The sequence below is a fragment of the Mus pahari genome, chromosome 19 (genome assembly GCF_900095145.1).
Source record: "Mus pahari chromosome 19, PAHARI_EIJ_v1.1, whole genome shotgun sequence".
Classification (NCBI taxonomy): domain Eukaryota; kingdom Metazoa; phylum Chordata; class Mammalia; order Rodentia; family Muridae; genus Mus; species Mus pahari.
In genome coordinates this window covers 28,980,779-28,994,767 of record NC_034608.1, presented here as the reverse complement: position 1 = coordinate 28,994,767, position 13,989 = coordinate 28,980,779, and the positions used below count along the sequence as shown (strand labels likewise).

The 13,989-nt window shown below is 42.9% G+C and overlaps 1 protein-coding gene across 2 annotated transcripts in view; it reads right to left on the bottom strand.

Moving 5' to 3' along the window:
• The window catches only part of Myo16 (myosin XVI), a 490,479-nt gene that overhangs the window by 123,571 nt on the left and 352,919 nt on the right, over positions 1-13,989 (bottom strand). For both annotated transcript variants that reach the window (XM_021218659.1, XM_029531821.1), the window contains exons 24-27: positions 13,261-13,336; positions 9,457-9,629; positions 5,522-5,602; positions 4,996-5,201 (exon numbers count right to left, since the gene is read on the bottom strand). In XM_021218659.1, the coding sequence (XP_021074318.1) occupies positions 4,996-5,201; positions 5,522-5,602; positions 9,457-9,629; positions 13,261-13,336 (536 nt within the window). The remainder of the gene's footprint in view (positions 1-4,995; positions 5,202-5,521; positions 5,603-9,456; positions 9,630-13,260; positions 13,337-13,989) is intronic.

Genomic DNA, 13,989 nt, shown 5'->3' with positions numbered 1-13,989 from the left:
CAGGGAGGTAAAGATGACTGAGGTAGGGTGTCCACGCTCTTCCGTGGGCTCTACATAGCCTTCTGGTGGGTTCAGTCTTGTTCCACCCTGTGGGTGCTGCTTCAGTGGAATTTGAGAGAACAATGGGCCCATTTTTTTCCTTCTTGCTCACCAAGGGCGGGTTCTGATTGGGTCACGAAGCGAAGACCAAACTCAGAGCTGATTTGTGCTGAACCCTGCTGCTGCTAAGCCCCAAGTCATGTATAACAGGAGCTTTTCTATCATCAAAGCACACAGTTTGGATGGTTGGTAGTTTGGTGGTGGTGGTCTATAGAATAGGTTGGTGAGAACTGATTCACAAAGCCATGCTAGAATGTCGCACGAATTGAAGTAATAGACAGCAACAAAGAAAGGTCTTGAAATAGACTCAGATCAGTCACCCTTGCTATAGGCAAGGCACATACCCGAGTAGCAGGGCACATACAGAGGCTCCTTACAGTGACAAGCAGAGCCTCCGTAAAGAGCAGGGTGGGGGGAGGGTATAGGGGATATTCCGGATAGCATTTGAAATGTAAATGAAAAAAAATCTAATAAAATAATTTAAAAAAAAAAGAGCCTGAAATTGAAGGGAAGCTCTTTGGACGGCACATTGGATGCGATGCTTCCATCAGAGTGTCCTGTTGTCTGGGGGCTCTTTCTCAATTAATGATTGATGTGGGAGAACCTAGACCATTGTGTGTGGTGTCATCCCAAGGCAAATGTGGGTTGTATTAAAAAGCAAGCTGAGAAAGGCTTGAGGAAAGCCAATAAGCAGTGTTCCTCTATGACCTGGGCTTCTGTTTTGGTGTCTAGTTTCCTGCCGTGAAATTTTGCTTGGATTCCCATCATGATGAGCCACAAGTTATAACATAAATAACCATTTCCTCTCCAGCTTACTTCTGACGGTGGCATTTTATTATAGCAACAAAAAGCAAACTGAGCACTGTGTCTTCAACCCAGCACACCAAGACTTTCTTGTCTGTGTTTGTCAACCTACCATCATGTTGGAATTCTGAAATAATGATTGTTACACAGATAAGCAGCTTCCAGATTGCAAAATTGGGCAATGTTTTATCTGCGATTCGGGGTGGGCATAGCTTTCACACATGGTGAGCCTTTTGCTTCAATGGGTTTTAGCTCTCTAATAGTTAAGTACGTTGTGGCCAGAGGAGAGCTGCTTTATGATGGCATTTAAGTAGAATATAAGGAATTCTGTTCTACATTGGAGAGGTATAAGCTGCTATTTGGAATTTCACCAGAAAATGATTTCTACTAAATTCTACCTCCAGGCCTTGGTTTTGATAGTGGTATTTTTTTTGCCTGGGGTCACTTCAGAGTGCAGGAGATCTTCTGAATATGTGCGGAGTATTAAATCACGTCTGTTCTCTGCCAGCCCTGTTTTGATTGCGGTTTAGTCAAGTTCCACAGAGGTTGGTAATCTCTCTGTAGATCATTGTTTTTGTCACGTTCAGAGAGGTGGTGACATATTTCTGTTGAAGTAAGTTAATAATTTCATTTCTGCTTAGCCATTCAAAATAAAGGCAAGAGGAAATCACGTCCCTTTGAGATAAGACAATGCTAAAAGGAATGCAGAGATTAACTCACACGCGGCATTTTCCACACCCAAATTCATAAGTATGGCTTTTATTTTGTTATTCAAAATTTTCACTCTAAATTGAGATTCAGTTAATGTTCTAAGGCAGGTTTTGTCTGAAGACGTGTGTGTGTGTGTGTGTGTGTGTGTGTGTGTGTGTGTGTGCATGCGCGCACACGTGCGCACGCACTAAGAATTGAACCAAGGGCCTCACACATGCTAGCCAAACACCATCAAGTTACATGTCTGGATCCTGAAGATATTTATTTAGTGCCTACAAGGCTTGTTAATAGAAATGGTCCCACCGAGAAGCCATTATCTTAAGAGAAGCATAGATGTGAAAACCTGTACCTAATTTTAAAAGGTTAATTACATAATCTGTTTTTATTAAGGTAGGCTCTGACAGAGAGGTACACAAATACAAAAGGCAAAATAAAATAAATTTCAATTCACCGTGATGTATAATACCACACACACAGAGTCATGACCCCCACCCACACTATTCTGTAGGGACACGGCAATTCAAGATGTCTGCTTGTTGTGATAAGCATTAGGGTGAAGAATAAAGTTGCCTGGAGAATCTCTGAGGGATGCCTAAATACAGAGCTTGATTGACACCTTGTCCCTAAGACTGCCTCACTAAACAAACTAGCAAATGCCAGAAATGTGCTGTTGCTGTTGGTGGACGGATCCTGCTGCTAGGGCCACAGAGTATCTCAAACTTGGGGGGAGGTTCCCTAAGAAGCTCGGCAAACTGATGTTTGGATGCAGTGGAGTTTGGGTTAGCTAAATACTTCACATTTTCTATAATTTTTTAAAAAAGAAATTGACATTTCAAGGGCAATATCAAAACAAAACAACTTCCCCAAGAGATAACATCAGAGTTTTCAGAGTGATGCCTACCAGTCATTAACTTCAATATTTCTGGCCAGCTGTTAGAGATGCTCATTCACAGGATTTACCTCAAGTCGCACAGAACATGAAGGATCTGAAGCTCGGATGTGGTCTGATAGGGATTCTGATGTGCATGGAATGGGACTCTTTTGAGCTGGAAATAAAGTTAGTCCCACTGACCAAACTCTAATGTATCTAGACCCATGCATGACCTTGAGAGACCACAGTATGCTGGAATATGATCTTCCCTTGTCTAGAGGCAGAACTGCCTTTCAGCCTTTGTTAATGAGTCATGGATAGAACTATAACTCAAAGCTTGGAATTTTGGCCCATGTTGGTCCCATCCTGAAGGTTCAGGGTACATTTGGGAGGTCTCTTAGCTTTAAACTTACTTATGGATATTCTGGTTTTTCCTTTGGATAGTATAAATCTTTAAAAAAACAAAACAAAACAAAACTTACTGATTGGCAGGTTTACAACTCATTTACCCAAAGATCACTTGAACTTAATGGTACAGAAGGCCTGACCTCTAGTGAGGTCATGAAAATTAGGTGCATAAAAAAAAAAAAAGACCCATTTTAAAGCTATATATCCATGAAGACTGATTTGATTTCTACTTATGAAAAAGGCAAAGACAGATAAAGATATATGCTAATAAACAATAACCAATGATATGCCCCTCCCCCACGTCTATCCAAACCTCATAAACCTTGCTCATGTTCAGGCTTAGTTTACTCCTATCTAATTACCAACTTTGCAATTATCCCCTATAAAATATGGCATGGTGTGTTTACTAGATAGTTATTAGCATTAATATTATCTTTACCAAGATTAATGCTAACTTCACCTGAAAGCCAGCTCTGTGCAGCCTCCCTCCTGTGCTTCTGTGACACAGGTGCGTATTCTGTCTTTCCAGCTCTGTCTGCTGTCCAGATGTGCACGCATGTATCTGTCTACTAGACTGCAAGCATCTCTGACATACAGAGTCATAGCAATGCAGGAGACTAGCAGAGATCCAGACTGGAAGAGTGACATTAACATACATTTGCAGGCTACATTAATATTCATGAAGTACTTTATTTAAAGCAGATTCATTTAGATTTTTTGATTTTCTTAAACTCAGACTAAGGTTTATGAATAGATGGGCTGGGAAGGTGGTTGCTTGACCGTGCTCACATCTGGTGTTAGATATCCTCTGTTGCCATAGTAAGACACTACAGAAACATCTTAAGGGAGAGTCTAGTTTGGCTTATGGTTGCATGGTTAAATGTCCACAGTGATGGGCAGCGAAGGCAGACACAAAGTGGGCTGCAGTTACAAACTTCAAAGCCTGCCCCTGGTGACACACTAGTGACACACTTCCTCCTTCAAGGCTCTGACTCCTACTGTTCCATAACCTTCCTAAGCAGCTCCCTGGCCTGGTCAGGAATTGTCCAAATAAGTGAGCCTGTGGGGGAGATTTCTCATTCAAACTGCCACACCTCTGAAGTGTGAGACCCTGAGTTCAAATCACCAATATCCGTGAAAAAAGCAGGAGAAAACCCTAACGCTGGGGAGGGCCAGAGCTACCCCTGGAGAATGATGGCCGCCTAGCTAGTGCTTCCAGATCAGGGTGTTTGTGTTCACTGTAATCCCTGTCTCATAATGTAGCAGGGAAAGGAATGGAAGGAAGGCCCTTGATGTCAACTTGTCATGTGCACACACACACACACACACACACACACCACTGGAACATATAAACAGATACGCTCCTCCAACATACACAGGCAAACATTACACAATACTTAGGCAGTTACACAGCCTGAAAGCCTGTCACAGCTCTGAGGCAGCTGTGAGTACTCCTGGCAAGTTGCTGAGGTAAAGGTGCGTGCAGGAGGAGACAAGGCCCTTTTCCCCAACATGCCCCTTGTCTGTGCACTGTTTTGGGTATATAATGCTTTTGATTTGAAATGATCTAATATAGGTGATCAACACACTTTCCTATAGGGTCAAATCATAAAAATGCCTTAGCTGTATTTTGCACTGTGTTTATCATCTCTGTGACCATTATAATAAAAAAAAATGGCTACAAACAACATGCAAATAGATACTCCTGCTACATTCCAGTAAAGTTCCATTTATACAAAGAAGGACCCATCTGTGTTGTTTGGTAACCTTCATCTAAACTCTATTTTCTTCATATAAGACAAAGGAAAAAATAACCAAAATTATACCAATCATAGCAATAAATGTTATGCAAATACTGTATATATCATAAGTCCATGGATAGCTACACATGATGGGAACTAAATGGTTTTCAAATTCCTGTCCTCAGCAAGGTTGGTCACTTTTTATATAGGCTCTGTTGACACCCTTTACTGCCTCTCAGATTCTCTTTGCACATGGGAGCAGGGCAGGGCAGAACCACTGAACATCGTGCTCCAAATGGAAGCTGAAAGAGCATCCGGGTAGCACCTCCACAGAGGGCAGAGGAATGGTTCCAGACTGACCTGGACAGGAAGTCCTCAAAGGAAGGGCGCACTGGGTACCCGTAGCGGTATAGCCTCACCAGCCCCAGGACACCGAGGTGCTGCAGTTGGGCAGACACGTAGAAATGATCAAACACACCAGGCAGCTGCGAGGTGTTGGGCTTGATGCAAAGGATGAAGTGTGGGCTGCCCCTCTGCAGCTTCGCAGTGATGTCTGCCAGAGATTTCTATGGAGAGAGAAGAATGTAGCTGACTCCCTGGAGAGACAGTGAGTGGGAGGACAAAGCAGTTTAAAAGCAAAACAAAACAACAACAACAATAACAACAAACCAGGGGTCTCTGAATGCAAACCATGAATGTGTTTGTGTATTATGCATTGGTTCAGCATGTGTGTGTGTATACAAGTGTGCAAGTGTGTGTATGTGCAAGTGTGTGTGTGACCTTTCTTCTGAAGGTACTCAAGGTTTTAGAAATGGAAAGGAAACTATCGTATTAACGCATTAGAATTGAAACAAACAGGGAACTTTTGATTGTGAGGGTCACTCACCATGAGTTGTGATGCAGTGGTGGCAGGATCTCCTCGTTCCAGTCTTTGTGGGAATGTGGAAGTTCCCTTCTTCTTTAATAACTGTAAGGGAGCCAAGGAGGGCAGATTTATCTTATTAGTTTCTGGTTTTAGAGGAAAAAAAAGAGAAACTAAGCTCTTATTAATTCACTTTCAGACAAATACATAAACAAGAGGTCATAAAAAGTCTGTGGCTTTTTTTGTTGCCACAGATATGGGAGATGGGCAGCTGTGGGTAAGGTAACAGACACTGCCACTGATCTTTCACACTGAAGCACACTGACCACCTGCCTGCCCCCCCCCATCTTAATCTCAGGGTGAACTTAGATTAGACCAGTAGAAGAACTTCCCTGCCGTGGCCTGCCTGTTTACTGTCCTTTCACATCAGTCACGAGATGTAGCTCATTCTGGGCAGAAAGATGCTACTTTGTTACAATCGTGTTCTTCAGTTGTTACTTTGCTCCCTTAACTTTAAGGCAGTTATAACACAGAGGTGTGGGCTTGACCATTCTTGGTTTTTTTCACCTTTCTTTATTTCTTTGTTTTAATTGTTGAAAGGAATAGGTTGGGAAGGCACTTCTTGAAAATGGACAGAAGAGTGTCTTCTTCAATAAGTAATAAAAGCAGCTCTTAAAAGAAATATAAAATGTGTAGCAAAGATTAAGTGATAATGGAAAAAAACTTAAAAGACAGAGACAATGGTGACATTGAGTGAAGAAGAATTAAAGGGCAAGAGGTAATTAATTAAACCCCACCAGGGTTAAACGATGCCACCTTGCATTTCACAGAACTATGATGGTGTAGACTAAACCAATTCCTCTTAACACTATGGAAGAAAAAATTCTGCTAAAACCCAATCGTCTATTTGGTAGTGCTATGAGGACAGTAGCTAATGAGACAGAATTATCTCTTTGGACAGCAGCTCATTTCCTTCCATTAAGATGAACTATGCAGGGCAGTGATTCATTGTAGCCAAAACCGGAATGCAAAATGAAGCATTTGGCCAGCACCTACCCGTTTCCACAAATCCAAAGCCCAGTGTCATGTTCAGTTAAGGAATGGGTAAAATTCCATGTTTCTGGCCCAGGGATCGATGTACAAGGGCTGGGGTAGGTTGAAGGGTAAAGCAAGGGCACTGGGGAGCAGAACATTTAAGGAATCTGTGACAAAAGTAAATCTCCATCCACACAGTTGGGGCACAAGGTTTCTTCCCTGAGCAGCTTGCTACTGTGAAATATCTCTCCTCTCCAGTGCTTCAGGGAAGAGTCTAAAGGTGGCCAGGTCTCAGATGCTTAATAACCGAGGTTAAAATGTATAGTTTAGATTAGGTGTATGGAAAGTTCTTACTTTTGATGTCTGGATGAAAAGCCTCTTGGAACCAAGCTTTCCACAAGGGAACCCTTGGCTTCCTCATGTAGACATGACTTTTGCTAGGCTGTGAGGTGGGATTCCTGATATATCTAATTCTACAACATAACTAAGGCTCACTGATCCTAGGGTCTGCTGACTAACAGCACATGTCTACACACACATGCACACACACACACACACACACACACACACACACACACACAAAGGCACATACATATACGAACACACATATACATACACATAGACACACATAAGCATATACACACACATATACACACACAGAGGCACACATACACACAGGCATGCACACACACACACACACACACACACACACACATAAATGCATAAACAGGCACATATACACAGGCACACACATACACATAGGGAGACACATAAAAACACAAGTGCACATGCACAGGTACATAAATACACATAAACACAGACAGGCACACACATATACATGCATACAGGTATATGCACAAAGAGTGGGCATACACATGCATATTTATATAAAAGCATACCCATGTATGCACATACATATCTATAAATGTTTACATATACACACATAGATACATGTACAGGCACAGAGCCATATGCATGTGCACATTCAAACCATGTGCAGAGACACAGACACATACAGAATCACAAGCACACATATATACCTAAGTACACATACACACATACACAACATCCACATGCATATACATATATGCACTCACATATATATGCACATATGGTATATGCACAGAGACACACATTAAATATGCACATACACACAAGTACATATACATACTCCCACACATCTGTCATTTTTCAAAGGGCAACATCTTAAACCGTGCTTTCCTTTGAACTGGAGAGCTAAGATATATTCAAACTGTTTCAGTAACTACATTTTCAAAATCAGTTGTTCTCAACCCCTTCCAAATTATGCATCTCCCACTCTGTATTTTGGTAGACATAAGCAAGAGATTTGTTAAAGCAGTTTGCACTTGTTTTCTTTTTCTTTTTCTTTTTTTTTTCCCCTTTGGCAAGTGGAAGGTTGTTACTGGTTTTTTCCTGTTATACATTTCTTTTTTTTTTTTTTCTTTATTTACATTTCAAATGCTATCCTGAAAGTTCCCTATACCCCACCCCCACTCCTGCTCCCCTACCCACCCACTCCCACTACTTGGCCCAGGTCTTCCCCTGTGCTGGGTCATATAAAGTTTACAAAACCAAGGGGCCTCTCTTCCCAATGATGGCTGATTAGGCCATCTTCTGCTACATATGCAGCTAGAGACTCGAGCTCAGGGGGTACTGGTTAGTTCATATTGTTGTTGCACCTACAACTCCTTGGGTACTTTCTCTAGCTCCTCCATTGGGGGCCTGTGTTCCATCCAATAGCTGAGTGTGAGCATCCACTTCTGTGTTTGCCAGGCAAACCTCACAAGAGGCCACTATATCAGGGTCCCTTCAGCAGAATCTTGCTGGCATGTGCATTAGTATCTGGGTTTGGTGGCTGATGATAGGATGGATTCCCGGATGGGGTATTCTCTGGATAGTCCATCCTTTCATCCTAAGCAAAGCAGTGCACACACATTTCCGCAGCACTTGAAATAACTCGGCATGGGGGGTTTTAGTTCTCCTTTAGAAATGGGACCTGTAGTCATAAATCCAACATGTGTGGAAGAGGCACACTGACAATTGATGCAACACAAAACCAAGCTCAAGGTTTACAAACACACAGTCCTGGGAAATTAAAAGAAATGACAATTTATCATTTCCAGACCTAAACCTTGGAAGCAATCAGGTCAACGGGATAAGATACTATGTTTATCTCTACTTTGGATGAAGTTCTTTAACATCCATCCAAAAAAGATGGCTATGGAGATTAAAAAACTGAACAGGATGTCACAGAGACAACTGATGATATCGCTATGAAACCGGTCACGCTAATTGTCAGTGTACTGAAACTTTCTGTGTCCTCTTACACCGTCAGAACCTAAGACACTACCTCTCTTGGTTAGTGTTATCTGTTAACCTGAAACAGCCTAGAGGTTCCTGGAAAACAAAAGCAAAACAGACAGGCCAACAAGAAAAAGTGTCAAGTGATTGTCATTATTCCGTTGGTCTGTGAGGCTCTGTCTTACTCAGAGCAGGAGAGTCCAGGGCACTGAGAGACATCATTTACTGGACAAGTGGCCCTGGGCTGTGCGGCACAAAAAACCTAGCCAGAGAGCAAGCAAGCAGTTTTCCTTCCTGGTCTGTGCTTCAGGTTCCTGCCTCGAGTTCCTGCCCTGATTTCCTCCAGTGATATACGAGACTTAGAAGTAGAAGATGGCTAAGCTCTTTCCTCCTCTGCAACAGAGACAACCAGCCCGCATCTTTCCCTTTAATTCCTTCTGTCGGAACATGAATATCTTCCCCTTGTATTCAAACCCAGCATCTTCCCTTCAGTTCCTTCTGGATATCTTCACATTGTATTAAAACCGCGCCTCTGAGGGAAGAGACTGTGCCCGAGCGGAGTGAACTAAATACCACAGAAGCCAGAACAAGGAGTCCCCTACCTTGCTAAGTTCTAGGTAATTCTTGTTTACTCCAACCATGGAAGAGGCGGTTCTCTTGCTGAGCAGGGTGGATTTGTGTCCTCCAAATTTAAAGGATGGGTAGGAAGATATGAGCGATCCCGTTTGTGACAGCTTTGACTGGAACAAATGACTGATCACGACATTTTCACTTGCTAGGAGAGAAACAGATGAACATTGTAAATGGCCTTAAAAAAGTCACGGCAGAGGCTGGACTCACTCTATGGAAGCACCCCTTCCTCTTCTGTGTGGACGGTGGAGCCTACTTCTCCCATCCCACCCCACCCCGGATCTATGATATTTCCACCAGCATTCAGTATTCCAGACAGACGGTGACTCTTCCTGCCCTTGGCTTGAGTCTTGGTCATAGCTTCTCAACCTCGACTCATGGCTCACAGCTCTCTAAAGAGTATCTTCCTCCTGTCTTGGCTGTCAGCACTGAATCTTACCAGGTCAGACCTAACAGGCTTCTGTGCACTTGATACAGTCATAAAAGCATGAGTTTTGACTCTAGTTTCCCATTACCAGAAAATAACTACCCCATCCCAAAGACATTACACCAGTGCTAACCTTGATCAGAGAAGTATTTAAATACTCTGGGTGACTCCGCCTCAATTGGTTGCATCTGTCATTGGACTAAAGTAGCAAAAGAGCCTCTCTCTCTCTCTCTCTCTCTCTCTCTCTCTCTCTCTCTCTCTCTCTCGCTCGCTCGCTCGCTCGCTCGCTCGCTCGCTCAGTTCAGCTGCAGAAGCAAGGTGTACTGGTACCATTCAGACACCAGGTTAGTCATACAGAAAAGTCTGGAGTTACAAGACCTTGACCAACTTCTCAAGGTCGGGCTGGAGCTCCAACAGGTGGGCTTTGGATTAGGAATATTCTGAATAGCAGAGAAACAATAATGTGTGTGTTGGCTAAGAATCTGGGAGGAGTCTTCCATTACTGTTGTGTGTGTGTAGACACTTTCTGGGCTCAAGTGGCTTTTAAAACCACAATGAAAACAACAGTGCCTGCATCTTGAACATTACTGCAAAATTAAACCTTGAAATGCTTTGCATAAGTCCTTAGGATTCTGTTCAGACATTTCACAGTGTTCACCTGAAAAGCAGGTTAGTTTCTGCCTTTCCCACATGCAAAACAGCAAGCCATACATATTTCATATGTGGTGTGTGTGTGTGTATTTACACATACATATGGTTTATATGTATGTGTCTGTAATATCTTCAGTGAAAATTCAGTACATTAGTGAACAAGTATGAAGACAAAAATATCATAGGACAGAGGTGTGACTGATGTAGGGACAGTAGAGAGGAAACCGTGGAATTTGGGGAGGAAACCAAGTAGAGAAGACGTTAGTGGTAGAATGGCAAAGGGCAGTGTGGGTTCTCTTCACAGTGGGTGTGGCCCCAGAGTGTGAGTTCCTGGTGTCCCAGGAGCACACTTAAGTGTTTGGACACGGAGAGAGAAGTATCTCAGAAAATACAAGGGAGAGAAGGAGCAGGGGGCACAGAGACACAATCTTCATCTGTGAGAAGAGCATCTGGAAATCCTAACTCTTCAAAACTTTTAAGCTTAAAGTTTCGTTCTTTGGAACCACCTCAAGATAATAATCTAGGCATAAGAATCACTTATTTAAAGATATAATAATTAAACAGGTACCATGTGTTCTTAAGGTGTATGTGTGTGTGTTTGTATGTGGATGTGTGTTCGTGTGTGTCTTTGTGTGGATGTTTGTGTGTGGATGTGTGTGTGTGTGTGTGTGAAAGAGAGAGAGGGGGTGGGGAGGACCCATATATAAATGATGACGTCTTCTTATAAAAGTAAAATGTCTAAAATACTATACATAAATATGGGTCACATCAGTTGTTGACCCATTTCTGTCTTCTCTCTAAGTCACATGACCAGACTGCACATTGATGAGGCAGGGACCAGCATCTTCCTGACACAGATGGGAACCTCTGGGCATGTCCCATCAGCCCCCTGTCCATGGCTTCGAGAGTGCCAGCAGAAAGCTGACTTCACAGGTAAACTGCCAGCCTCATGCCTCTCAGACCTGGGTGAGTGAATTTCTGAGAGAAGCAGCTTTATTTCCTTCTACTCTTAGGCCTTAGATGAGTAGACCCCCTGCTTACCTTACTCAAAGGCAGATCCCTATTTTCCTCAAAATTAAACCTCCACCTCCCTCAAGTGGGTCCCCTACTGTGAAGAAGACTGTACTGAAAGCCATTGTTTCTTAGCTCTGTGTCCTCATAATTACTTTCCGTGGCGCCATAAAATTCTATAGAGTCACACAATACTATCACAGCCGTATGACAAGGTATGTGAGTAACTACAGTCTTAGATGCATGAGCCTGTGGTGGCTACGCTGGGTACTAAAGGAGCACTGCTGTGGCTCTGTGTGGTCCCTAGGACTGTTGTGTTGTAACTGTAAGGAGACCATCCACCGCTTTACATAAGAATCATAAGTACACCAGAGCACAGTAAATTTAGTCCTCCTGCTGAGGACTAAGCAATAGTCACCCTTGTTTCCTTGAAATCAAATTAACTTGTTAACAAGGGCAAACATAAGAAAGGCTTTAAGATACAGGCATTCGATAAGACAAGCAAGATTAAAAAAAAAAAAGTCCCCAGGTTTGTACATATTGTTCTTACTACCAGGGAAAACAAAACTAAAACAAAGCGATAATATCTATGATAAGCTCTGTTTCTTAGACCTTCACACAGAGACCAGCCTGGGAGTGCACCCAGAGATGGGCCAAACAGTGAAAGTTTAAGTAACCTCAGTGGGGAGGCTGGTCCCCTACAGGGTGAGCAAGGCTGAGGGGTTCCAGTCTCCAGCCCTTTGTGATTTCACCCCTGCTCCTCCTGTTCCTCTGAAGTGCCTCAGCCAAGAGAACGCACAAAAGCTGCGTGACTGAGAGGCCCGCAGAGAGGGCCCCCGTGTAAACAGTGCATCACGACCACAGGCTGTGAGGTGCTTGGTGACGCCCTCAGTCAGTGGTGACGCAGATGTCTGACCTCCATTTCAAAGCTTCTGACCACTTCACCAAGCCCGGATTGTCTTTCCAGGAAAGACAAATGACTCCGCCTCAGCCAGAGGGAGACTCAACCTTTCCCTGAAGAGGCTACCAGAGAAAGGTGAATCACCAGAGACTCTATTAAGAAAATGATTACTAGAACAGACAGAATCACACATATCTGATTACGGTATCCATGTTAGGAGATAGTGTTACATACTGAATAGAATTATAGTTGATATATGTATATAAAATATTAATATCTACTAAGTAGGAACCAATATATATGTATGTGTTTATACATATAAATGCATGTGCTTATACATATAAACATTGATCAGCTTTCTACTTAGTGGACATTAATAGCTCATAACTGAAAGTACATAAAAATAAAGTACCACTCTAGTTTTGCCCTGGAGTCATCTTTACCAATGGAACTCACTATGCTGTGGCTTAAATAACTTCGGAAGCTGATTTCATCTTCATTAGTCTCTGCGGACAAGCTCGTCCGTATTCATACACGGATGCAGTAAAGGCGTTTTGCGTGCCTGTCTGTTAGAAGCTTAGTGAAGAATGCATTTCCTCTGGACTCCCAATTAGATTCCAGTCAATTCTCAGTGTGGCAAAGCACCCCTTACTATCCTGACCACTGTGGGTGGGGGTGGGGGTGGGGTGGGGATGGTACTCCAACTGCCCTTTAGGTTGTAGACTGCATTTTTCAGGATATTGTCCCAAGATCAAGAAATCAGTGTGAGGACAAAAATCGACTTACTTTTCATTACAAATAGGAGGTTCTGTGAAAGAGCGTCTTTGTTTCTTTCAACGACTCCTCCGATTTCATACGTTACCTGTAATGAGACAAAAATAGCAAAATTACTTAAGGATAAAAGGTGACGGTGAAAAATTCTTTGAGGAAAAAAAAGCATGATATTTTTTTTGGGGGGGGGGGGTCTTTAAAGATCTCTGAAAGAAGCTCCATCAGGTTTCAGAGTTCACGTAACACGTAAGGGCAAAGCTGGTTGTCCAGTTGCCCACTCCCAAACAGATGTTGCCACGTTACAGTGTAAGGTTCTGTGCTATAGATCATGAGACAGACGTGACTCTCATCATCAGTAGCTTCCTCTCATTCAGAGAAGCCTTTCTCAGCAGGGGCAGTCACGGCTTGATTGGGACTCTCAGAATCTGAGCAATTTTTTTTTTTTTTTTTTTTTTTTTTTGACAAAGCGAGCCACAGTTTTGAACATCCCACAATGCAAGCCTCCAGCCGTGGTACAAGATGACCTGACCTGTAACTCCACGGTATGGAGACAAACTGGTCTGGGCAAGAACTCAGCTTCCCTGTCTTTTCTGTATCAGGGAGGTCATCCCGGTGACAGCATGCAAGTCAGGTCACCTCATCTTTACAACCGCCTGGGTTCATATGGACTTTGATAACCCCTTCAGATGTCCCCAAGTACCAATTTTAAAATTTCAGGATAGTGGTAGGCGCCATCCTGTGCTG